Source organism: Lycorma delicatula, chromosome 13 (assembly GCF_047948215.1).
Source record: "Lycorma delicatula isolate Av1 chromosome 13, ASM4794821v1, whole genome shotgun sequence".
Classification (NCBI taxonomy): Eukaryota; Metazoa; Arthropoda; class Insecta; order Hemiptera; family Fulgoridae; genus Lycorma; species Lycorma delicatula.
The window spans coordinates 54,653,877-54,680,298 of record NC_134467.1 but is presented as its reverse complement, the minus strand read 5'-3'; the positions used below and the strand labels follow the sequence as shown (position 1 = coordinate 54,680,298).

Sequence of the window (26,422 nt, the reverse complement as noted above, 5' to 3'; positions counted from 1 at the left end):
GTGAGGCAGCGCTTCTTATTGCAGGTATTAAGCCGATTATAATACCAAAAAGATAGGCAGATTCACACATACGAGAGATCGAGTAACAAGTTTCCGTTCACGGCAGGTAAATGGAATGAGTTTTCTGACGGTCGACACGCGCACGGTATTTTCCCGGATGTGATAAGTTTACAAGTTGCTATGTGGGTTTCCCCCGATCGACAAATTACTCGGTTTCTTCTTGACATGGTACTTTAAGAGATAAGTTCGCTAAATTTAGCTTAGTCGGCTCAGATTTATGCCCGGAATGTAGAGTTGATGACAATTTTTTCCCCGTCGTGTAAGTTTGCCCAAACTACGAAGCTGAATCTTCTAGAATAGTTGCAGATCTTGGGAGAATTAAATTTCTCTTAGATTTACAACTCGATTGGAAAACCCAAAGAGAATGGAAGATAATCGCTGACTTTGTTAGGTTTCTGGCCTTGCAAAAGATGCCTGAAGGGCTTTATACTCGTAATAGCTAGAGTAGCAACCGGGTGGCTTTGAGCCGGCCGGCTAGGGCGCTTACTTCGCCAAGATAGGCATTTTGGCATCGAGTCCCAGTCAGTTACCTGCTCGTTTCATTTTTCTTTGATGAAGCTGTGTGTGGAAGGGTAACTCCGTTAAAGCCGCAACTGGCAAGGAACGGAGGGGTGGTGTGGTGACCAGACACGCTACGAGGCGGGATATTCTCCGCTCGGGGGGGGGGGGGGGAGTCGAGATGTTTGTGAAAGGGTACTCACCGGGTTGGTCTAGTGATGAACGCGTCTTCCCAAATCAGCTGATTTGGAAGTCGAGAGTTCCAACGTTCAAGTCCTAGTAAAGGCAGTTATTTTTAGACGGATTTGAATACTAGATCGCGGACATCGGTGTTGTTTGGCGGTCGGGTTTCAATTAACCACACATCTCGGGAACGGTCGAACCGAGACTACAAGACTACACTTCATTTACACTCATACGTACCATCCTGATTAATCCTCTGAAGTAATATCTGAACGGTAATTCCCGAAGGCTAAACAGGAAAAAGAAAGTTTTTATTATATGCGGGGAAGGGTGAAGGAACCGACTTCGCTTTCGTGAGGAGACGAGACCGGAAATGTGATGTATTAGGGACTTGTGATAGAGCTGTCTGTGGAAGAGTGAAGGCGTTGACCTCGAATTCCAGATTAGACCAGATCGGAGGTAGAATGTGTCAGGAACTCTGTGATGGAGCTGTGATGCGCGAGGGTAAAGGCTTCGATTGACCTCGCACCGGAAAGCGAACCGGAGTACGTTATTGTTTGCTTCCTTGTAAAAATTTCTTAATTGTGTTTGATGGATTATAAAATGTATCTGGAGTATTTATAGGTCAAAATTTTCGTTGTTGCGATCAACTATTATTTAAGGGGTATGAGGATAACATTCTAGATGCTTATAGACGATTGATATGAATGTGCAATCTAGTTTGATTTATAGTCGATGTAATCAATAATTATTTTGTATCCCTCGAGTGAGGCGCGGGGATCGCGATTCCGCGAAACATTTAATTGAGAGGACTACAAATTATAATAGATGAACGATTCTTTTTTTAATTTTTTTGGAAGAAGCTTGCAACAAAGGCGATAGAAAAGTCGAGTTAAAACACCTATGAAAATGTCTACGTAGGCATTTGCATCGGTGGCATCCTGACGGAGGTCAAACTGATGACTGATATGTAATAAGATTTAGAGAGTCTGTTACGCGACCTCCGGCAAAGCCCTTCAGGGCTAGCTACGGAGGGTGGTGTGCGGCGAATCGTCCAAAGACACGGGTATCTTCCCCTATGGGATCAGATCGGGCTGCTGCCGTTTCGAGTTGAAACTTGTAACTGAGCAGAGACGGACGGAGGGGGTGGTGTGTAGCGACCGGACAAGCTACGATGGCGGGATCTTCTCCCCTCGGGGAGGAATCGAGATGAACAGAGACAGGAGACGAGGCCTACAGCGAAGGCAAAAACCGAGTTTAGAAATCACCGATGTAAATATCTAACGAGGCATTTACATCGGTGGCATCCCAGTGAGGCCTGGTTTATTACTATGAGATGTAAAAAGTTAGAGGGCGAAAGAGACGGGTGTCTTCCCGTACGGGGTCGGGATGAGCAAAGACAGGCAAATTACTTCCCGATTTAAACAAAACCTTAAAAAAAACATCGAGTATAAAAAGAATGTTTTTAATTTGTAAACGACGGAGTGAGAAAGGGATCCGCGTCCCTTTCCCAGAAAGAATTATCCTGCAAACGCCTGCGCATTTTGCGTTTTAACAAATTGAACTTTGTAAGCGACAGTTTTCTACAATCCGTTGTAATTGTTGTATACGAGAGCTTTGTCGTTAACTTGCTAATATTTGAATTTGTTTTATGTTTGTTTAGGTGGTGGTTCGGCTACGATGACGTCACCGGAGCCGCGCCATTTCCCGCCACCTCCGAGGAGGCCATATCTGCGGTTTCCTCCACCTCCACCGTATCCACCTACTACACCCGATTATGCATATGCTTATTATGAGCCGGGGCCCGCGACGGGGTGCCCTACCGCTTCGAAGCATACCTTCATTACCAGGTACGGAACCGAAGAAAATATTTACGAAGAAATCGGCCAATCGCAACTGGAAGATGAAGTACGTTATGTTCATTCCAGGCATTTGCAGGTAAGTGTATTATACCTTTATAGAGTAATTCAAATCGTTTAAAATTTACCCTATGCGGGAATAAAGTTTAGGATTCCGGTTGCCGAGGCGTGTCCGATATGTAAATATTTTTTTCTTATTTATTGGATATCGTTCTTTTTCATTTATAAAGGATGCTGAACGATATTTAACGGTAAAAAAATAAATTAAATAAAATTATATAGAAACACTTGAAATGCTCCTACCTTCATTACAAAGAAAATTACAATATTCCAAGAAAATATGTCATTTATATCGTAGTTCCTATCCCCCGGCGAGTGTAAGCGGTGTGCGTATGTATTATTCGTGCATAACTTCATTACAGAAGCGAGTAATTAATTCGTCGCTTTACATCGTCTTCTTCCATTCTTTATGATATATATATATATATATATATATTTATTTATTTATATATTATATATATATAAATATATATATATATAAATAAAGCTACAGTCTGTTTTCTCTGGCAGAATTTCTGCTATTTTCGTTTTCTGTAATATTATTGACAGATATACCGCTGGAGTAAATGGAACGGTGTATCTGATTATTTAGTGTTACCAAAACGGGAAATCGTTTTATTCTTCGCTTTCCTCGTAAGCCGGGCACTGAATGTTTTTTAATCTTGAGGACGCCTCTGTCGTTTTTGGGTGTGACACCTACAATCCGTATAATTATTGCTCTTAAGGATGCACATTATAATCCGTTTAAGTAAAATTCATAGATGTTTATATCGATTGAGAAAACGCATACAAATACGTTTATATCAATATAAACGGTCGGTAAGAAACAAAATAGAATTCGTATCGTACCTGCAAAAGTCGATTTACATTTAATAAATTCTGTAGTAAGTTACGGGTTTAAATTTGATCTGCGTTTCTATGCAATCTTAATAAAAGGGAAACCGAGTAGAATTTCTCTCATTCTCCGACCGGTTCTTAGTTTTTTTAGTTCTAATTTTTTTTTTTTTTGCGAGTACCGTACACCTACAACCAATTTGTACAAAACTTTTGGAAAATAATAGCAGAGAAGCGGTTTCCCTTTCCGTTGCCTTTACTGTGCTGAATATACGGCCTCGTACCAGTCAGTCGAGGCTGCCTAAACGCTCCGTTGGTGACATTCATCTCTGCAAGTGACACTTTCACTCCCTTCACTCCGAGATAATGATCATTACATCCAGAAAAAGGTTTACGGATAGGCCGATCCGTATTCCCTTGTTTATCTCTATTAAAACGCCCGCGATCGATTCTTATATTAGTACTAATGAAAAAAAAAAAAAATAGATTTATTTTATATCGAAAAATCGTTTTTTTTTGTTTATTTATTTACCGCGTCCTTTCAAATCATTAAAAACAAGTTTTTTTCCTGTTTCAGGTGTTAGACGAATTAAATTTAACCGTTGAAGCTATGTTAATGCCTCCGTCGACGGTGAGTTCTTCGTCACCGGACGATAATGAAGACGATGCCGATGACGATGAAGATGACACGCACCACCGTCATCAAAGACGTAATAATCATCGAGATCCGGACGACGATAACGCGTTGACGTTGGTCGACGTTAACGGTCATGTAGAACCGACGGATGATTTATTGTGCCCGGCCGCTTGCAGTTTAGATTCCGGGTTCGGCGGTAGCAGTTGCGGCACCGACTCGTTGACCAGATCGTCGCAAAAACAAAAACATCAGCAAAATTTCTATCGTTTACTGCACCACAATCACCATCATCTTAATCAACAGAGATATCAGCAGGAATCTCTTCATAACCGATTTAATTATCATCCGCATAGGCATCATAATCAGCAATTTTCTTGTTCTTCGGCAACATCTCCGTCTTCCAGCGGTTCCGGATCGTCTTGTACAGTTTCCTCAACGGCAAATAATAGCGCCAAATGTCGTGTACCGTTCTGGAAGAAATTATCCGGTCTCGGAGGCGGAGGTAATAATAATAACAATAGTAGCAGCGGTAGTTCCAGCAGCAGTAGTAGTACAACCAGCAGTAGTTGCAATAATAACCACGCAGTGAGTAATAGCAGCACCGGTAGCAGAGCATCACCGTCTACAGGAGATCGGATGAAACACCATCTTCATGCTCGTCCTGGTAAGCCTATTATAAGTTCTTCTTTATTGTAATATTTAGATTAGCTGTTAATATAGCTTAGGTTGGCTTTCATTCAGCATTACCGAATAAATAAAAATAACCGTTCTAAAAAAAAAACTTATGTTTCAGTACATCTTTAAATTTCGATTGTCGAATTCGGCTAAAATTACGGGATACTTGTAATATAATTTTGTTTGCGCTGAATTAAAGTAATCGAGGTTTAAAGGCGGTCGATTGTAATGTTGCTTTTGTACTCGGGATTTATTTTACGTTTAATTTAATAATGCGAGTTATTAAACGTTGTCGTGGATTTGAGAAGCAGCAGAATGATTATGAATGTTCCGTTTGCATGTATGTATATATTGGTTTTTTCTCCTTGCCAGTGAGGATGGACCAGCATTGTGCATTGCGCATCCTCAGTGGTTGCCACGCCTCTAACCTCCCGGGACTCCGCAGGATCGGCTATGCCGTGCCCTACGGAAGTCGCTTAACCGGTAGGCCAGAACTCGGTCTTTTATGTTGCTATTGCCTCTAACCGTACTCCCTCATCAAGGGAGGGATCCAGCCGGGTCTCAAGTCTTTTTTTTCCACGAACTCAGTGGCTCCTCGGTTAGAGGTCAAGGGTGGCCCATCTCAGCGAACCGCTCTCTTATGAGCAGGACTGCCCCTGTGAGTCTCTACCTCCAGACTACATCTCGTCACATTCTTTGGTCCTTATAATCCTCGTGACCGTAGTAACAACAGTGTCCCGTCAACGTTTAGCCCGTAACATGAACTCAATCGTATTCTCCGGGGTCAATCTATGCACACTCTAAGAGCTTGCCTTACTTCATCCCGTCTACAGCAGAAGTATATAGAATGTTCAGCAGTATCAATACCGTTACAATAGCGACATTCAGATGCTCTTCTGCCAAACCGGTGGACGTAGGCTCCAAACTCTCCGTGACCGGTTAACAGCTGCGAGAGGTGGAAACCTACCTCCCCGTGACAGCTGTTAACCCACAAGTTGACCCTGGGGATAAGTCTTTTAGTCCAGTTACCTGTTCTTGATGTATCCCACTGTGTTTGCCGCTCTTCCAACATTTGCCTGTGGGCTTCACTTCTTGATACACTGCTATGTGCTCTCCTCAGCATGAGGACACGGAGGTCCACAGGGGGCATCCCCGCTATCACTTCGTTTTTAAACACTGTTTTGTATGCGGACATAATACGTATGTTCACTCGTCGCTGCGGTGCTGCTACTCACCCCGGATTCATCTTTCGAAAATCTCTGCCCGAGCCGGGATCGGGGGATATATTATCGACTTCGCAACCGTTAATATTAACCTCCTCCTTGACGATCGTGGTTCCTGATTGTTGTTCGTTAGCCTACCTAGTTTGCTAATCCCTTTCAGCTCGTTCGGTAACTTTATTCGAGTGTTCAGTATGTAATCTGCTCGTCTGCAACCCCATGCCATAATATTTAACAGATGTAAACGCGGGAATGACAGTATCGCCTATTCTGAACGTTACGTCTCTGATTCTCCTTCCACTAGTAAGAGCGATCGCTGAGGACTTCGTTGGCGGCAGAGAGAGTCCTCTCTCTGCTAGCTATCTCTGTATTTTATCTATCGCAGCAGCGACGTGATCTTCCACTTCTTGTTCTGCCTTCCAGCAACTATTAGAGCTAAGTCGTCTGCATAAGCTACGAGTTCCACGTCACCTTCGAACTCTATCTTCAGGACACCGTCAAACGCTAACTTCCACAGGAGTGGCCCGATGATCGACCCCTGTGGAACTCCCCCGAATATTTCCACCGGGATATCTCCTTCTTGTGTACAAACATGCATTCTCCTGCGGTACAAGTAGGAGTTTATGATACTTCGGAGGTAATCGGTAAAGTTCTCTCTCAACGCCTCGTTTATCACGGGCCAGGGGAGGCTACCGAAACCGTTCCTGACGTCTAAGAAGACCGAAGCGGGATCCTCCTTCGGCGCCAGGAACCACCCGCTCTATCTGCTGACCAACCGAACACGTATTTCGAGGCGTCGACCGTAGACCTCCCCTTCACTAAGCCGTACTGTTTAGGTGATAATCCGCCCATCTTCTCCAGATCCGCCAATAGTCTTTCAACGATCAACCGTTCAAACAATTTTTCGATTGTGTTCAATAAGCATACGGGCCTACACGAGACCCTGTCTTCATCTGTGCCTTTCTTCTTCGGTACTAAGACTAATCGGGCTTCTTTCCGACAATCTGGAAAACATGTATTCTCAAAATGTAGATTAAACGCATCGAGCTAAGTCCAGGGATGCCGATCCACTATCTCCTTAACTATTTTGCCGGGTATCAAGTCCGGCCCTGGACTCTTATTTGGATGAAACGTATTCACCGCCCTCTTCAGTTCCTTTATTGTGAACCTCTTGTCATGCTCGACCGGAATAACACTCCAATGTGATTCCATAACTTGAAAGAGTTCTACCATCTGGAACACCACCTCGCCAGTGAGAGGGGGGAATAGGCCTTCCGAAGCGATCCATCGATCCATTACCATCTTATAGGCGCTCCTCCAGGGGTCCGCATCAAGCTTAGCAATAAGCTCCTTTCAAGCCTAAGCTTAGCATCCCTAATCGCAGCAGTCAATGCTCTTCTTGTATTACGATATTCTTCCTCATTCTGTCGTCCACCCTTCCGTTTCGTCGTGAGTCCGTTGCATTCTCCTCCTCGCAGCGAGTGCTTCAGCTCTTTTCTGCTATTACAGGGAACCACTAATAGACTCGACTTCTGTCCGGTCCGTCTTGTTGTCCGACGCGTCTACAGGCATTTTGGAAATACTCTGAGAGCCTTTCCGGAGTTGAGTGTTTCTGTTAAACATGTTCGAAACCTCATCTGCTGCGACGCTCCGTGGGCATGTGTTTCATTTTAATCGCCCCAGGCGATTTTCTCGTAAATTACGCACAGTACAAAAAAAATTACATAAACAAAGTTATTCAGATTGGGGGGTGATACTTCACGGTGACCTAGGGTTTGACCTTGACCTTTTTTTTTAGATTAACACGATTTTTTTCATATGGAATGACCTGTTTTTTACCCCACCGATGAAAAGAGAAAAAGATTTTACATGGAATATGTAGTCACACATATGACCTTGAACTTTTTTGAAGGTCATAAGGCTAACTATCAGAGATTGTGTTATACGTACGATAGTGTAAAGTCATCTTTATGCTCTTTCCCGTAGTTTGTGAGATAAATGGCCTGGATTATAAATATTCCAGGAATATTGTATGACCTTCAAAAACGTGTAACTCGTATAACACTGTCACCCGTGTAATACTATGTCTGATGTTTAGCCGTATGACTTTCAAAAAAAGGTCCAAGATTTGTGTGACTACATATTATTTCAGTGTAAAACTTTAAGCTCTTTTCATTGGTGGGGTCAAAAAGAGGTCATTCCATTTGAAAAAATGATGTTAACCTTAAAATAACGGCGAAGATAAACTCCAAGGTCACCACGAGGTGTCCCTCTCTATTCGGAGGAACTTTTGTTTAGGCAATTTTTTTTTTTTGTATTGTGCATAGTTTACGAGAAAATCTGTTGGGGCGATTAAAGTGATACACCTTTACATGTGTGCTAGTCGAATATAATAGAATTGTTCTATCTACAGTAAATAGGTATATAATTATTAATTTTTAAAATGTATTGTAGAGGGGCGTATACTTCATTTTTTATGGGCAATTATACATCGACTGAATTTATTACATTAATTTTTTTTGCTAAAACTAACAGTTTACTGCGAATGAGAGTATTTTATTTACCGAGCGAAGCGAGCTCCTGTTTTTACTAAACTTTTCATCTGTTAAGGCGTTGGTGGGATGTTTGTTAAGCAAAGGTGCATTTTATGTTATTTTGCAGTAAGGTTTCTAGCTGTTAAGCGGAATGAATGCGTGTAACGATGTTTTGTAAAATTTTTCGTTTCAAAACGGTAGATGTTATTTTTTTTTAGAGGAGTCTCGCAAGAAGTGAGGAGGGAAACTTTGCAATTCGGCCGGTAAAACACATGTACAGTGGATAATATGTAAGTTTTAGCGTAATTTTTTTAGCTTGCGTGTGCGAGTTCTTGAATTTTATTTTTACTATATTCTGATACGTCAAGGGCGACTTGAATTCAACGCCAGTAAATCTGTTATCTAAAGTCATTCGGTCATACGTATATCCCGTTTAAGATTACGTTTTATAAACATTACATTGGGTCATTTTACTCCTGAAATCGGCCTATGCTGTGTAACCAGACGGATAAAGTTTGAAGCGTTACATACAAGTAATCGATGCGGCCAATTCTAAAAAAATCACATCGTCTTTTATACTGCTATGATGTTCAACACAATTTTTTTTCAGTACATTTCAATTCTCGGCTATAGGTTTGCTGTTGCAGCAGAAATAAGAAGCTATAATAGGAAAGTATATATGTCGACCGAAAGGTGTGGGCTTGTGTTTTCCGCAATTGTCAATGTTGTAAGGCATTAATCCAAAAACAAAAAAAAAAATTATCGAAATTTCCCGAAGACATACCTACTTATGTAGATATGTATTTTGATTATTAATATCTCCGGACTTTTTTTTCTAACCTCCGGGACTACTGTTAGCTATTACTTCAGAGGATGAGATGAATGATGATAATTTTTGTAGCGTGTGAAAATGCCATGTCTGACCGGGATTCGAATCCGGGATCTCCGGATGAAAGGCCGAGACGCTACCACTCGCGCCACGGAGGCCGACTAATCTCTCCGGACTGCCTCGACATAAATTCTTCAAAAAAAACTCAAAACATTTCTTTTTATGAGGCATTAATGGCATTCAATTTTTTTAATTTTTTCAAAATTAAAAAAGATAAGGATAGTTTACGTCATTTTGAAATGTTGATTTTTTTTTATACCGGTCGTAAAAAATTGAGGTTAGTACGATGAAATACTGTTATTCAGAGTTTCACAAATCACAAATTTAAGTCGATATATATACAGATTGGTTGAAAGAAACGGAAAATTTTAAAAATTAAATAACTTTAATGAAAAACTTTTTTTTATAAAATGAATTTTATTTCATGTAATAGTACAAATGTTGCCATTTTAGGATACATACATTTTAGTTTATTTTTTAAAGATGACATCTTCCAGGTGACCTCCTCTTCTACGTAAACACTCACGAAGTCTCTTCGTTAAATTGTTCATGGTTTGATGTAACATCTCAACTGGAATTTCCGCAATCGCTTCTCGGATCTTTGCCTCCAGTTCTTCCGTTGTAGCAGGTGTACTGTGGAACACTTTGCTTTTAAGGTGACCCCACAAAAAGTAATCGCAAGCTGAGAGATCAGGCGATCTGGGAGGCCATCTAATGTCACTATTTCGTGAAATGACACGTTGTCCAAACAATCGGCGTACAGCTGTCATCGATATTCGTGCAGTATGTGACGTTGCTCCGTCTTGTTGAAACCAGGCCGTGTTAAGAATCAGTGGAAATCTCTTTTGTTGTTCCACAACAAAGGTTTCAAGCACGGCTACGTAACGAGCCGACGTGATTGTAATCGCAAGACCGTTGTCATCCTCAAAAAAATAAGGGCCTATAACACCGTAAGATGACATAGCACACCACACGGTCACTTTCTGGCTGTGCAACGGACGCTGGTGTAGCTGCGTAGGATTTTCTTGTGCCCGGTATCTGAAATTTTGCTTGTTAACAAATCCACTGAAGTGGAAATGCGCTTCGTCTGACATCCACAGTTCGTGAACAAACTCTTCGTTATCGTTTATCTTCTGAAGCATTACATTACAGAATTGTGCTCGCACAACTGCATCGTTCGGTTTCAGTTCCTGGACGATCTGCAACTTGTACGGATGGTATTGCAAGTCCTTCGCTAACATTCTTCGAACACTATGCGATTGTAAAGATGCTGAGAGACGACGGATTGACCGATGTGGACTTCGTGTAACAGCATCTTGTAAAGTTTGAACATTCTGTAGTGTACGGACGGTTCGCTCACGGCCTGGAGGTTTTTTTTCATTGCCGAACCGGTTTCCTCAAAATTAGATATCCATGTTTTAATTGCACGTGCTGATGGAACGCGGTCGTGCCGTCCCAGATTAAAATGACGGCGAAATTCTCTACGCGCTCCCTCCACACTGTCATTGTTTTTGTAAAACGCTTTGATAGCAAATGCACGTTGCGTACCGCTCCAAGGATCCATGACAAGTAAATGGTAGGTTAGGTTAGAGAGGCTGGCGCCACTTATCAAGTGGTACCAATCGCCCACGGCTACCAACACAACTTTCAAAATTCCCCGTTTCTTTGAATCACTCTGTATATATCAATCCAATTAAATATTAAAATGTGTATTTATATCCCGATTTTGGCTTGATTCTCCGTCGAACAATCATTGTACTTATACTTTTTTCCCGGGATGTCTCAGGAGGTGTTGGCTAAATTCACGGGACTGATTCAGGGCATCACAAAGTCTTTTCATGTAGATAAATCCTCTATCTCGCTTTATTCTCTGGATTCGCCATCTTATTTGTTGTTTTTTCGTTAAAATTAATATCTTAAAAATTAATGGAGATATTTTAATGTACATACACTAGACAAGATCTTTTGAAAATTCCAAAATGGCGGCCATTACAATTTTTTAATCGTTAAAAGCTTCGTAGTATTATTTTATCGAATTACGTTTTATTAGATATATCTGTTAAGCGTTTTATTGTGAACAAAATGACACCGTACTTATTCAAATCGACTAATGAACAGTTACTTTATGACTGTAATTGTTATAGTGGAATTTTTGGAATTTGAATTTTAGAACCTTGCGTCTGTTCTTTATAGAGTCGTTTGAGAGGCTATAATATTGTACGCTTCGCACGTCTGGGTTCATCGTACGCTATATAAAGGTTATAGGGGTATTTTGTTGAGAGCCCAACGTCTTCTATTGTTGTCGGTCAACGGTGGTTTCAGGACTGTCTCGCGCGAGGCATTCTGTGTTACAGTTGGTATTGAACTTTGCCGCTAAGCGTAAATTGCACTATAATGTCATAAAGGTAGGCCGCATCACCTCTGGGCGAATGTAAGAAATTAAGGACTAAAGTTTTCAGTATCTTGACAGTTTAAATGGAACGAGTCTTCTGATGCTCCCTTCACGCACGGTATTTTCCCTCATGTCAAAGGTTTGCGAATTACTAGGTGGGTTTCCCCCGATCGACGTATTACACAATTTCTTTCTGGACTTGGTGTCTTTAGGACAAGTCGGCTAGATGTTGTTTGATCGGTTTGGGCTTATGCCGTACTGTAGAATCGATGACTATGTGGACCGTGTACGAAGCTGAACGTACTAGGAGTGTTAAAGAACTTGAGGGATTAATTTTTTTCTGAATCTGCCAGTCATTTGGAAAACTCGTAGAGACTGGAGCATAATTATTGGCCCTGCCAGACCCTGCATGACCCTAAAGGGGTATGATGTTCTGATAGTTACAGGTATGTGTAGCAGTCTGCGTAGCTAGGGACCGGCTTAGGCGCATTCATCGCCAAGAAAGGAGTTTTGGAATAGACAGTCGGTGAGTTTAGGTGTTTCTTCTCTTTGATGAAGCTTTGTGGAGAAAGGTGAAAGAATCCATCTCGCTTTTTAAATCAGCATTAGGGAACTCTGTGAAGGAGCTGCGATGTCGGTAGGTGAAAGCATTGCTTCCGAAAACGGACCGGATCGGAGGTTTAATCAGTTAAGCTGGTGGAAATCTCTTCGGAACGATAAGACATTTGCGGAAATGATTTCTCGCTTTGTTACTTTATGTAATTGTTACTTTAATAACTTAATTAATTAAGCGGTGTTCTCGGGAACAAGTTGCAGGTCAAAATTGGCACTGGGCCGATCTAGTTTATGAGATGCGAGAGTAAGACCGGAATTAAATTAGTTTAAAGTTTTTGTTATTGCAGTCTAGCTTTTTCAAAATTTTTTTGACGAATAATTATAATTAGTATTTTTCGAGCGAGGCGCAGGGATCGCGCTTTCCCGGACCCGGTTAAATAGCTGTGAGGGCTACTAAGTATGACAGAAGAGCAAGATGTTCGAAGAAGCCTACATCGAAGGCAAAGGACGAGTTAAAACGCACCGATGGAAACGTCTTCCTAGGCGTTTACATCGGTGGCATCCTGATAAGAGGGCTAGCTGATGACTATGATACGTAATCGGTGTCAATAGGAACGGAGGGGGCGGAAGGCGAGGGGGTGGTGGTGTGTGTCACAAGGTGGATATCTCCCCTTGGGGATTAAGGATGGGAAAAAGTCCGTTGTGTACTTTCTATAAAATTTCTGGACAGTAACGTACACAGTCGGTAGGATCTTTAGTCGATTCGTACAGAATTTAAAGTCTGAAACTATCGACTTTTCTAGAAACATCTGTGTACTCACTTATGTCGTCATTTTCGTTCGATCGATGAATGTACGTCTCTCCGAAAAATTACTTCAACGACCGGATCGGCCTTCTTTGTGCTCCGTGATTTTTCTGAATCGATCGTAAACGTGATAACGATTTCTTGACGATTTTTAACACTTAATTTTCGTATAAAAATTATTTTTCGAAGGTGTTTACGACCGATATCGGGCCACGGCCGATTTCTCTGTTTTCGTTTCTTATAATCTGTTTCCCAGCCTCACTCATCGTAACTTACGATTATTGTCTTTATATATTAATTTTGTATAATCGTTAATATTTGGTTATGTTTTTACCGGGTCTGCTGATCCGTTACGATTTAAATTATTATTTAATTCTTTTGTGGATTATTTCCGTGAACTATCGATTTTCTATTCGATAAATTGGTTTAACGAGTCTTTATCTTCGTCAAAGTACATTCATTTTTTTACGATGCGATTTGATATAAGTTTGGTATACGGTTTTTCTGGAAAACCATCCCGTTGAGTACGATTTGTGCTTTCGAAAAGATCGACTACGGTTTTGCCGTATATAATATTAATTACTTTTGTGCGGTGTTTTCATACGCTATAAAAAATACATGACACGACAAAAAAAGAAGACAGAAATAGAAGACAGAAACTTATTTGGACAAAAATTAAGGTATAAAAATAATTGTTTATAATCGCGAAAATTGGACAAAATTTATACGGTACTAATAACAGTTACGATAATGCGATGTTTTCAGTATTTGGTACTCAGTGTACCAAAACGAAACGATGAAGATATTTATTTATTAGCGGCACCAAATAAGGCGAATAAATTCAGTTCTTTTTAAATTAATTATTAATCGCAAGTTTACATTATCTCTTGATTTGTAAATTTTTTAAACCGTTTTCATAGGCACAATCTATAGTTATACTCGTACATTGCCTTTTCGTCACCTTCGAGATGTACAGTACGAAAGGCTTTCCTTTTCTTTTTCCTGTTTATCCTCCGGTAACTACCGTTTAGATAATTCTTCAGAGGATTTTTACACGGATTTGAATACTAGATCGTGGATACCGGTGTTGTTTGGTGGTTGGGTTTCAATTAACCACACATCTCAGGAACGGTTGAACTGAGAATGTACAAGACTACACTTCATTTACACTCATACATATCATCCTCATTCATCCTCTGAAGAATTATCTAAACGGTAGTTACCGGAGGCTAAACAGGGAAAAGAGAGAGTACGAAAGGCTGCTCAGTAGGTGATTATTATCTTAGCCCCGTTTTTCATCGGTGTTCGCACCCGACCGGTGCGATTAGTATTCGTAATTAGTAATCGATACGATCTGTATTAACAAAGCTTTACCGTTTAATTTCTTTTTCTCACTAAAACAGTTCGTATAATGTTTAAAATTTGTGTAACCGGGATGTTTTCTTTTTTAATTTTTTGTACGAGGTAAAGGAAGTATTGTGATCGCGAAAAATTTCGGTTTACAGATTTCAACGGAAATATCCATTTTGACCATCCCCGAATCCACTTTGATCAGTTTCGGCGTGACGTCTGTACGTACGTTCGTCCGTACCTATGTATCTCGCATAATTCAAAAACAATTAGCCCCGTAGGATGTAGAAATTTTGGATTTAGGACAGTTATAACATCTAGTTGTCCACCTTTTGATCGCAATCGACTGAACCAAAAACGTCTAAAAAAGCCCAAATTCCCAAAAATATGGATTTTGGACTTTTTCTTAACTGTAGTAAGTCTTCATCGAGAGCTTTTCTACGATTTTTCATAAGCGGTACTTATTTTCATCGGTTCCAGAGTTATAGCCAAAGTGTTTAATTAATGAAATATTTGGATCTTACAAGGGAAAGTTGGTTCAACCCGGCTTTATCTCCTTTTTTTTTTAATTTAAGTATATTGATTTACGAATAATTATTAACCTCGACTGTAACAAAAATTACAATAAATAATAATTCGATAATAACAATTAAAAAAGAAAGAAAGAAAAAATATCAGAATTTATTAACGAAATAAAATGTTATGTACTTTTCATTTTAAAAAAAACGCGTATATGTAATTTAATTAATAGGCATACAAGGAAGTCATGTTGTGTCCTCATCAGATTTTATTAAAATAACTTTTAGAACGACCTAAAAAAATTACCGCTTTATTAGTAAATTTTCGGTAGTTTATTTTTAATTTTGTACCGAATTCTCAAAATAAAAATGTTAAAAGTCGAAAGCTTTTAACAAAAAATACACAACTTATTCTCCGTAATACGAATTCCTCGACCGAAGATGTTTTATTTTACGATCGACCGTGTGAAGCGAGATCTCCTTTTAATTTTTCATCGGTTCGTGATACTTTTACTGCTTACACGTTTTTCGACTTTTACGATATTTTGCGGCAAGGTTTCTCAATATCAAGCGGGACGTCTTGCATAACGATTTTTCATGACGCTTTCCGTTTCGAAACGGCGCCTGCTATTCCGGACTGTTCCCGTCACGGAGCCGCCGCATATAGTACTCACGATCTTTTCTCCGCTGCTGACATCATCCGCCGTTTCCGGCCTGTCTCTCGGCGTTAGATACTTTTCTCTACGTTTTACTCCGTCCTTTACCGTAACGCCCGGCTTTGAGACCTGTCTCCTATCGTACATCATCTTGTCTTCCTCGTACACTATGAAATAATTAATATCTCTCTCTGTTTTTTGTACGTTTAGATTACATCGTTTTTCTCTCGAACGCCTTTGTTTCCAAAAAAAACAAATATTTTTAAATCAAAGAGAAAAAAAAAGGAATTTCTTATTTTACATCTACTCGTTCACAAAGGCAACAGTAGATAAGTGCCGGTAGAACGCTAAGTGAAATGAGTTCGACGAAGTAGAACAAAGTTATTGCAGGACGTAGTCGTCCCCTCACCAGACAATACAACAAGACGGTTCCGCAACCTAACAAATACACGCACACAAAACAACTAGTATGATAGTATTATTACATTATATCATTTTTATAGGAGCTTACCTAAACACCACGGATAAGTACAGTCGCATCAAATATAACATTACGGAATAAGTTTGATACTATTTGTTTCATTACCGTTTCCCGTTTTATTTTTTATAATTACATCTGAGGAACGGTCGACCTGAGACTGTTCAAGATTACACTTCGTTTACAATCGTACATATCATCCTCTGAAGTAATACCTTACAGCGGTTCTGGAGGGTAAACAGACATAAAAAGAATGTACTTGTCAGACAATCATATCGATTATTTATTCGCACCGAAGTCGATTGTAATAGTAAAGGTAGTATTCAGTGTTAGTCGTTTGAACGGTTGTGTCGCTTTTTCTTTATTTATTGTTCGACGGTAACTTTTAAATCCAAAAGGTTTATTTGGAGCATCTGGTTTAGTTAGTCTTCTGTTACAGATTTTACGCTAATTTTGCTTTTGCTTTTGCTTTTTCTGAACACCTTCCAGCGGAACTGTTATATATTTTCTGTTGTCTGCTAAAAGATAATCTATTCTATTAAATCGGTAACGATCGTATAGTTGTCAACGATACGATTTGTTAATATTTCTTTCTACCGATGAACTTAGCCGTGAACTAAATCGATAATTTTCTTTTTTCTAATCGTAAACCGATAAAATTTGTAGATATTTTAAGAAATCGATTCGAGTTTTGTTTTGCAGCTCGGATATTCAAAATGAATTCCCGTCGTCAAAATATCGTCGGAACAAACGCGCTTCTAATAATGAAAAAAATTAGATTATCTGACTTTGATTTACTGTCGGAACGAGGAATACGTAAGGTTTTCTTACGAGGAGGTGATATGGATCGATAATACTTCGATTACAATTTTTAATCTAGGGAGGAATCGGTGATTCTAATTACCACGAGATTTACAGAATGTTGTTTCTGAAATGTACATACGATTAGTCGGGGATCGCTTGTTACCGAACAAGAGGGGACCGCGTAAATCGGTATAGCGCTCTAAAATAGACATCGAATAAGGAAACAAATGCTATTGATTTTTTTTTTATTTGTTTAGTTTTGCCTGCTTACTGCGATTCTGGACGGTCATAATAAATACGGAGAGACCTCCGTATTTATTATGACGTTTAACAGACGTTTTCTCCTAAAACGTTTAACAGACGTTAAACGTTTTAGGAGATAAAAAGAGAGGTAAAAATACATATTTTCTTTATTTTCCTGGCATTGCAGTATGGAAAGAACGGTAATCGGTCATAAATGGACTACGGTTTTTTTTTCACTTCTCGACGTTTCATGATCGAGAATATTCATATGGACTTGTTTGAGCGTGTTTGAAGATTAATATCCTTTGTCTGGATTAACCGATTTTCATGAAATCTTGACAGAGAATCGTGTGTATCGGGGCAATTTGTCGGTAAGATTTTGTGGTCAAATTTGCAAAGGGGTAGATAAGTTTTTGGATCCTAATGTTCTAACAACTTTGCAAACATAATCCCACCTCGGTGTTCTTTAATCCCGCTTTATATTAAACTCCATACATGCCTGCCTTTAAAAATTTTCCCCTCCCTAAACTGAAACTGCTATGGATTCTGGGAAGCAGGTTGCAGAGGTAACTTTTCCTACCTTCATCTTTAGAAAGTTTAAATGTTTACCGTAGAATACCTTCCGAGGAATTCCATTACACTTAGATTGCAAGTCTTTAGAGGTCTCCGTTTCAGTTTACTTTAGACAAAGTCTACACTTATCCGACAGCACCACGTGGAAACTAGATCGTTTCCGATCCGGATAACGAAGGATGGCTTTTTATTGATATATTAAAAAATGTTTGCTTCGTACATGTTAATTATACGGTAGAAACTATAAATAAATTAAAAACCAGTTATCCCCAAACATTTTCATCGAAAAATGGCGTCCCTATTCACCTATATATTTTCTCATCCCTAGAAGGATTAAAAAAAATACTCTGTATATAAAAGCAATCCTGCCAAATTTATGTTAACAACGCCGACTTGTAAACAGGTACGTAGAAGCACCGCAAAACAGCGGTGCTTCTACGTTTTCGAAAGCGGTTTTTTGCCGGAGTCGACGTTTCATAGTCCCCTAACTCGAAAATTTTTTTAAATATTATAACGGGTCAATTTTAACACGACAGCATTACATTCGCTCTATTATATTCTACGATAGCGAACAAAGTAAAAATTATAATTTTTTTAAAACAAATTTTTTATCTTATTAGAAAATATAAAATTTAAAAAACGGATAGCTTATTTCTTATTTAAAATCTAAGAAGAATCTGATGTGGACTCCACATGACTTTCTTGTATGACTGTTAAATTACACACACGCATTTTTTTTAAATGAAAATTACATAAAATTTTATATCGTTAATAACTTCTGATATTTTTTTTTATTGTTATTACTGAATTATTACTTATCGTAATTTTTTTTACAATAGATATTATTATAATATAAATAATAATAATAAATAACTATTAATAAATCTATATATTTAAATTAAAAAAAGGAGATGAAATCCGATTCGAACCGATGTGCCTTCCCCATGTAAGATCCAAATATTTTATTAATTAACATTTTATTTAGCTGTAACTCTGGAACAAATAAAAATAAGTACCGCTTATGATATATCGTTGAAAAACTCTCGACGAGGGCTTATTACTGCAGTTAAAAAAAGTCCAAAATCCAAATCGTTTGGATTTTGGGCTTTTTTGGACGCTTTTGGTCCAGTCGATTGCAATCAAAAATGGAAGTGCACAACTACACGTTACAACAGTCCTAAAACCAAAATTTCAGCACTACGGCTAATCGGTTTTGAGTTACGCGAGATACATAAGAAAGCACAGATGTCACACCGAAACTAATCAAAACGGATATTTCCGTTGAAATCTGAACCGAAATTTTTCGCGATCACAATATTTCCTTTACTTCGAACAAGGAAGTAAAAAGGGAAAATAATAAATAAGATCGACCTAAAAAAACAACCGTAATCGACTTATTACCGGAAAAATAATTTCTAAACGACTGAGGATTTCTTGCGCATTACGCCTATATAAAATAAAACGAAAATTACAGGAAACTAATTTCTGTAAAACCTTCATTCGTAGCGTTTTTTCTTAGATCCTTAATCGCATCAGAAATACTCTTCCACGCGGAAGGGTTAAAAACGTTAACATTTTTATAAAGTTATAGCTTTTCAAAACGTTGTGTTATTTGTCATTGTAAGTATAAAAATAAAAAACCGATAGCGAGACCGTTAAACTTAAAATAAAAACAAATTAAACAAGTTTTTCATACATCAGTAGTTTCTGAGATATTGAAATAAGCCGATAACAAAGTCGTAAGGCTTTCCTGGCATCGATTATTTACTCTAACGTAGCGTAAAAATAATTATATATACGAATAAAGTTACCTCGGATTTCTTTTTTAGGACGGGGATAATTTACGATTAAGTTTTACGATTCTGGGACGCAGGTTACAACTTTTAAGCCGAATCGTGGGGGTTTGGAGTCTTCAAAATTAAAATACAAAGATATAATTTAGGAACAGTAAACGTAAATTCGCTGTCAAAAGTGTGAAAATTGAAAGAATTAGAAAAACTTTTAAATAGGTTTAAAATTGTTGATATCTACGTTTTACATCAAGAAACAAGATTCATATACGAAAACAAAACCCTTTCGATTATTGAAATTTTAAAATTCTAAAAGGGAAAACCAACCGCGTATATAATTAAAAATACTAGATTTTAGGAACCGCCTTCGCAATAAATAAAGAGTATGAGAATAACATAATTGATTTTATCTCTCCTAGCAGTAGAGCCTCCATTCTAACGTTGAAAATGAAAAACAAATACTACGACTTAATTAACTGTCACGCCCGATTTAACCGAGACGTCATTAATAATAAAGAAAAAGCGGAAACGTTTTGAAGCGAATTATAAAACACAATTACGATTCTAAATAAAAAACGCATTAAAATAATACTGGGAGATTTTAACGCTCAAAGAGGAAGAGAAAAAGAAAACCGGAAACGGCTGGAAGACTCTTTGCACGTATGAATATTAATAAAAATAGTAAAAGACTAATAGAACTCTGCAAGACAAAGCCTGAAAATTATGACGACCGGATGTAAAAAACATCCAAAAAACTAACAACTTGGAAATCACCAAATTACATGCTGTGGGAATTCCAGATAGATCATGCGGGAATTTCTTCGAAACTGTTACGGAAATCCAAAACTTAAAGTAAGAAAAACAAATTTTGACTCGCATCGCAAATTAAAATCAAATTCTTCCCTAATTCTATAAGAAAAATCATAAAATCGCTAGTTAAATACGATATTCAGAAGTTAAAATTCAACGTAACAGGCAAGGAACCATTGAAAAGTTTGAAAACCCCGAAACTTAAGACCGGAATGAAACAACAAAACGAATACAAGAGAAAATGCTAAAAATAATTGACAAAATTAAAAAGAAAAGACGTCCTTGGTGAAATGAGAATTGTGAAAACGTTCTGAAAAACAGAAATACCCTCCGCAAAAAGCGGAGAGAGACTGCAAATGAAAACATCAAATAAATATTTAAAACTCCTAGAAATTAATATCCAAAACTTTCAGACAGACAAAAGAAATTTCGAAAAAGAACAGATAAAACAACTGGAGACGGGCTTCCTGAAAAATAACACAAGAAATCTTTGCCGAAGTATTAAAAGTAAAATTAAAGGTTACCGAACGTAAACCGTACGTTTTAAAAATGAAGATTATAAATTACAAACGAACAACCAAGAAGACCTTAAAACACTTTTAAAGCGCTTTGAGAAACTATTAAATCGTCCAGAACCCGAAGAACTATTTTATTTTGAAAAACACAACCGAATAATAAGACTCGCTACCTGCGAACGAAAAGGAAATCAAAGAAACGATACGACGATTAAAAAATAATAAAGCTTCTGAAGAAGATAACGTAACAGCAGAAATTTTAAAAATCAATTCCCCCGAGGTAATAAAAAAGATTAAAACTGTTTGTGAAGAAACGCGGCTGACGTAACAAATCCCAAAGGAACGGACGAATACTATTCGCTTCACAAAAATGTTAATAAAACGGATCCAAACAACTACAGCGTAGTATCGGATTTACCAGTCCCTTAAAAATCTTTTAAACAAAACAGAATGACGGACAAAGTTGAGAATTATTTAGGTCCGTTTCTCCCAGAAAGATCCCGCACAGAACAAATTCTAAATTTAAAAACCGTCGTAGATTATATTAACAGAAACGGTAATAAATATGTTGCAGTTTTTGAAGATTTTAAAAAGACTACGGTTCCGTACACCGCGATTCGTCGTTTAAAATATTAGAGAAGCAGAATTATAACCGTAATTAAACTAACGATAATAATACAAAATTTAAAATTAAAGTACGTGGAGAATCGTCAGAAGCGTTTGAGATAAAAACGAGTGTAAGGCAGGCGATCTGTTTCTGTTCAACATCGCCTTAGAAAAACTAATTAGACAGCGGAATAAAGAACCGGTTAAACATCAAATCTCAAAATCTGTGTTATTTAGGAACGCGAAAAAATTAAACTAGCGGTTAATCGGTAAGCCTTTGCAGATGACGTAGTTATCCGAGCTACAAATATAGAAGCAAAATTAAAAGTACATCTATCGGTAGAAAACAGCAAAAAATACCTTTAGAAATATCCTATGAAAAAACAGAATTTATAACCGCGATAAGAACCGTGTAGAAGAAATAATCTTTGGAAAGAGCCAAAAAAATTTACAAAGTAGGTAAATTTAAGTATTTCGGGGAGTACTGTACTGTTCGTAAAATGGAAAAAGCTTGTAGACAGCGGTTGTTTGTAATAAGAAGCTAAAATACGTCAATACAAAAGAGTAATTTGCCGGGAAATCTTATATGAAAGTAATTATTTAGCGAAGTTTAACGTAATAAATTTTTTAAAAGAAGAAACTGGTAGATTTTGAACTCAAAACTACCGACGAAGATCAAAGGCCTTTCTCGGTAAAAATTTACCGAGAAATTAAAGATTAGATTTCCCGGAAACGAGGGAAAAAGAATTAGTTTTTTTGGCCTCGTTTATATAAGGTGTGGCTGTAGGTTTAACAAAACGGTTATTTTACAAAGGTAGAAAACAAAAATAGCGTGCTACGTAGAAAAACTAAATAAATATCGGAAAAGAATAATAACATCGTCGAAAAGTAATTGAGGATTTTACCTTAGATGAAAAGGAAAAGTCAAAGAACAGCTCCAGACAATTTACAAAAAGCAAAAACAGCTCTTTCGGGAGGAATGAAGAAGTACTGGAAACAACGGAAGTTGATTATAAAAGGTCTAATCGAAAGAAGAAGAAGAAAAGCTATCCTTACTCCCCTTAAAATTTAAATTATAAATTTCAATGTACGCTGATTTTTATTTCAAATCTATTGCAATTTAATATTTTATTATTGCTGTAAAATACTTTCAGGATGCTAAAGTTTTCATTTCGACAATATTTTTGAACGATCGGCGGCTGGGTAAGCTAACCACATTTACGGTTTTTATGTCAAAATTTCGTTTACAAAATAACGTATGTAATATTGTTGTTACAGTCGTTTTTGGTACCTTCACTTACTCGTTTCATTTTTCTCGTCCCTTATTTTCCGCTTCGCGTCTGACGTGCTCGTTATATATTTTTTTGTGTATATCTTTTATATATAATAAAAAATATATACCGTTCGATATTCGGTGAATTTTTAAAAATCGATTTACACTTTTTTCCCGTCGATTCTTTTAAGCAAACGAAAATACAATTTTTATAAATTATATTGTTCGCGATCGGGATAATTCGGGTTAATCGATAAATTGAGAATTTATTCTTCCGTAAGTAATTAGTGTTAAAAAATAAAATATATTACTATCGTGGCCTATTTTATTAAAATAAAATGAAGATTTCATTACGAGTGTTACGCTGTCATATATAGGGAAAAATTACTGCTTAAAATAATACAAAACGGGATACTAATGGCCTAGTTTGGATCAGGATTGTTTTAATCGTTAATACATTAAACGCTTTATCGATCGGGAACGTGTAAATAAAAGTTTAATTTTATTTATTAAATTTAAACGGTTATTAATTTTATGTTAATCGCGAAATACCAAATTTGCATAACTAAAGGATATTGAGAGGACGAGAACGCATCCCAGATAGGTTCGAGTTGTTTTATGCGTTCCAAAAAAAGAGATTTAAAGAAATCGTTAGAAAATCAAAATATTTCGTTTTTTACAATTCGAATTAGGGTTTTTATAAATCAATAAAAACTTGTGACGGCCTTTTTTCGTTTCATTCGGGTTTTTGTGTTCTTAAAGAACGGTGTAGGTTGAAAGTGAAGTATGAATATTTATTAATTTCTTTGTTAACGATTTAAACAGTACCGGAAAAGAAAGACGGCTCAAAATTTCGTTATCGTGAATATTTTTACTTGTCTTCCGAGAAACACGAAAAGGAAAAGATTCAATACCTCAAAATTTCAGATTTGAATTAAAGACAATTAGTGTCTTGCACGGCAAAGATATATTTTTTAATTTTTTCAAAGCGTAAATCAAGATTTAAAAAAGAAGAGCTTCGATTTTGGAAAATAAAAGATTTTGTTAATCGAAGGAAGGTTTATACGAGAGACATTAACCTGAAAGCGTAACTTGAAGTGTTTCTCCTATGCGACGCTTAATTGTTTTTAAGATAAGAATATATTTTGAAAAACCAAAATCGGAATATCGATTATCTTAGGTTTGTTAATCGAACGGGCTGCGAAAACTTTTCTTTTCGTGTTTAATTATTATATTTTTTGAAGGTAAAACGCTTACCGAAAAATACAAGTTAGAAAATCTGTTGTACTTAAATTATATCCGTTGAGGGACAACATGACCTGAACCGCCTGGTACATTGCCTTTTTGTTTGTTTCTAATATGTAGAACGCATTTAAAAAAAATAAAGAATAAAATATCACGTTAAAATGTTTCATAATAATAATTCAAAAGTTTTTCTTTGAGCAAAATCTTTTCTACCCTAGTGACGGTACGCTTTCTAATTCTGTACAGTCAGATTCCGAAATTTAATACTCGTGTGCTAAGCGGTTTTCCTTTAATCAAAATTATATTTTATGCGTACATTACTGTAAGGTGATACCAAACGGGGGTTGAAATTAGGAGCTTAAGTAATTATTGTACAGGCTGTGATACTCGGCTTTACAAAAGCGTAAGAATTCTCATACCGGTTCAGCGGTTCCTGAAATCATCCTGGAGAAAAAACTGTTTGTCGTTATGATATTGGAGACGAGTTTATTTTTCCTACTTCGATCGACGTAATACGATTTTTCTTTATTGTGTGTGTATATATATATATATGCTTCTAAATGTATCGCTCGTCAAAGTGGAGAATGCTCAGTTGACGCGTAAATTCACGAGGGGGTGGATTGCTGAATCGACGACTTTCCTGTCGCGGTGCACCATCCCCTTCGTGCTGTACTATTAGCAGCGCCAAGACACAGCTTTGGCAATAGCGGAGTGGCGGGCTAATCGGTAAAAATCATTTGCGTTAGTGTGTATATGTAAGAAAGAAAATAAAACCGAAAAACTCTCGAACACGAGATTTCTCGATTATGAGACTGGAATACTCGCCGATCGGCTACCGCCGCTCCTGTGACTGTAGATGTACAAATAAGCTAGCTGCTTGGACGACTCGAAAATCTTTAAATAGTTTATTCAGAAACGGAGCGGATTTGGAAGCAGTCATTTTGGATTTTGTCCTACCATCTTGCAAAAGGGCGTCAATCAACTCCGCTGTAAATTGATACCTACCTGCCCTTTTCTGCTATATATATATATATATACCTGCCCTTGTCTGCTATATATATATATATATATATATATACACACAATTTTTTTTTTATCGGTTTTTCTGTCGATCGTTTTTTGTTGGCTAAATGTTACGCTTTATTTTTGTCACGTTTAATCGTTTTTAGGTTTTATTCTATTTTATCACAGTCACGTTCGCGCGTTTATTTTTTCATTATTCATCCGATCGATTCTATTCGTTTCTGTTCCGTCCTAATCTTTATACATTAATCTCCTGATTATCTGTTTCACTTGATTTCGAAGTTAGTTTTCAAGTTGTAAACGTCCCTCCGTCACTAAACCTAAGCATCTTTAATTCCCGATCCAGACATCTTAGTTAATCTCGATACGATATGTAGCTACAAATATTTTTCTTTATTCTTTTCGTTTCCGGCTTTTTCCTAGCGCTAAGTTTCTCTTTACTTTTTTCTCGGAATCGTCAGCCGGTCTACCGGTTTTATGCTATTTTACATTTCTTCCTTTTTTGGTGCCGAGATCTCAATATTTTTATTACATCCCGTAATAATAATAACTTCCTCGTGCGTTATCTGTTTTGTATATTTCGATGTTGGTCTTCGTTTCACCCTAAGGGACATCTTCTACATGTCCCTTATCGCGAAATTAACCGCATCCGGATCTCTTGATGCCCGTCCCGCTTACAAGATTCTGCCGCAAATTTCTCTCCTCGTCGTTTCAAATTTTACGACCCAAATAACGTTCAACGTCCTCTAATATATAACATTATCTTTAAAAGGCTTCTATATTTTTCCTTTGGACCGCATTTCACGACCGTAAAGTTCTACGTTCCAAACAGATATTTTAGGAACGACTTGCAAATTTTTTAATCTTTATTTGCTACCGGCTGACGTTTTCGGGAGCGAAAGCCCTATTTCTTCCGACCTTTGTAATTCTTTACTTAAATGTAACAAACTTTTTAAAATCGTTTTCCCCCGTTTTCATAATTAATTCGTTCTGTAACATTTCATTACCCTTTTTCTTACTTTAATTTATTTTCAAACCGACTTTTTCTCCTCGCAGTGGATCCGTGTCGTTGAGATTTTCTTATTATTCATTTTCGTTTTTGCCAAAGATCGACTTCACGGGTGAAGAATCTTAAAGTTTAACATTTTTCTTCTCGAACAGTCGCATTCCGTTCTGAAATTTATCTTTCGATTCCTTTTACCGCCGATTCCTTTTACTGACGGTATGAACTTTATTTCGCAACATTTCGGTCCGATTTGTTTTAAAACATTAAATATTTTGTTTCGTTTGACATTGTTATAGTCCTTACATATATATTAAACATTTTCATTCTAATT

The 26,422-nt window shown here is 37.5% G+C and overlaps 1 protein-coding gene across 1 annotated transcript in view; it reads left to right on the top strand.

Moving 5' to 3' along the window:
• The window catches only part of LOC142334077 (rho guanine nucleotide exchange factor 10-like), a 238,382-nt gene that overhangs the window by 30,058 nt on the left and 181,902 nt on the right, over nucleotides 1-26,422 (top strand). Inside the window, exons 2-3 of the mRNA XM_075381754.1 lie at nucleotides 2,405-2,679; nucleotides 4,072-4,795. Of these exons, the coding sequence (XP_075237869.1) occupies nucleotides 2,422-2,679; nucleotides 4,072-4,795 (982 nt within the window). The 5' untranslated portion in view covers nucleotides 2,405-2,421. The remainder of the gene's footprint in view (nucleotides 1-2,404; nucleotides 2,680-4,071; nucleotides 4,796-26,422) is intronic.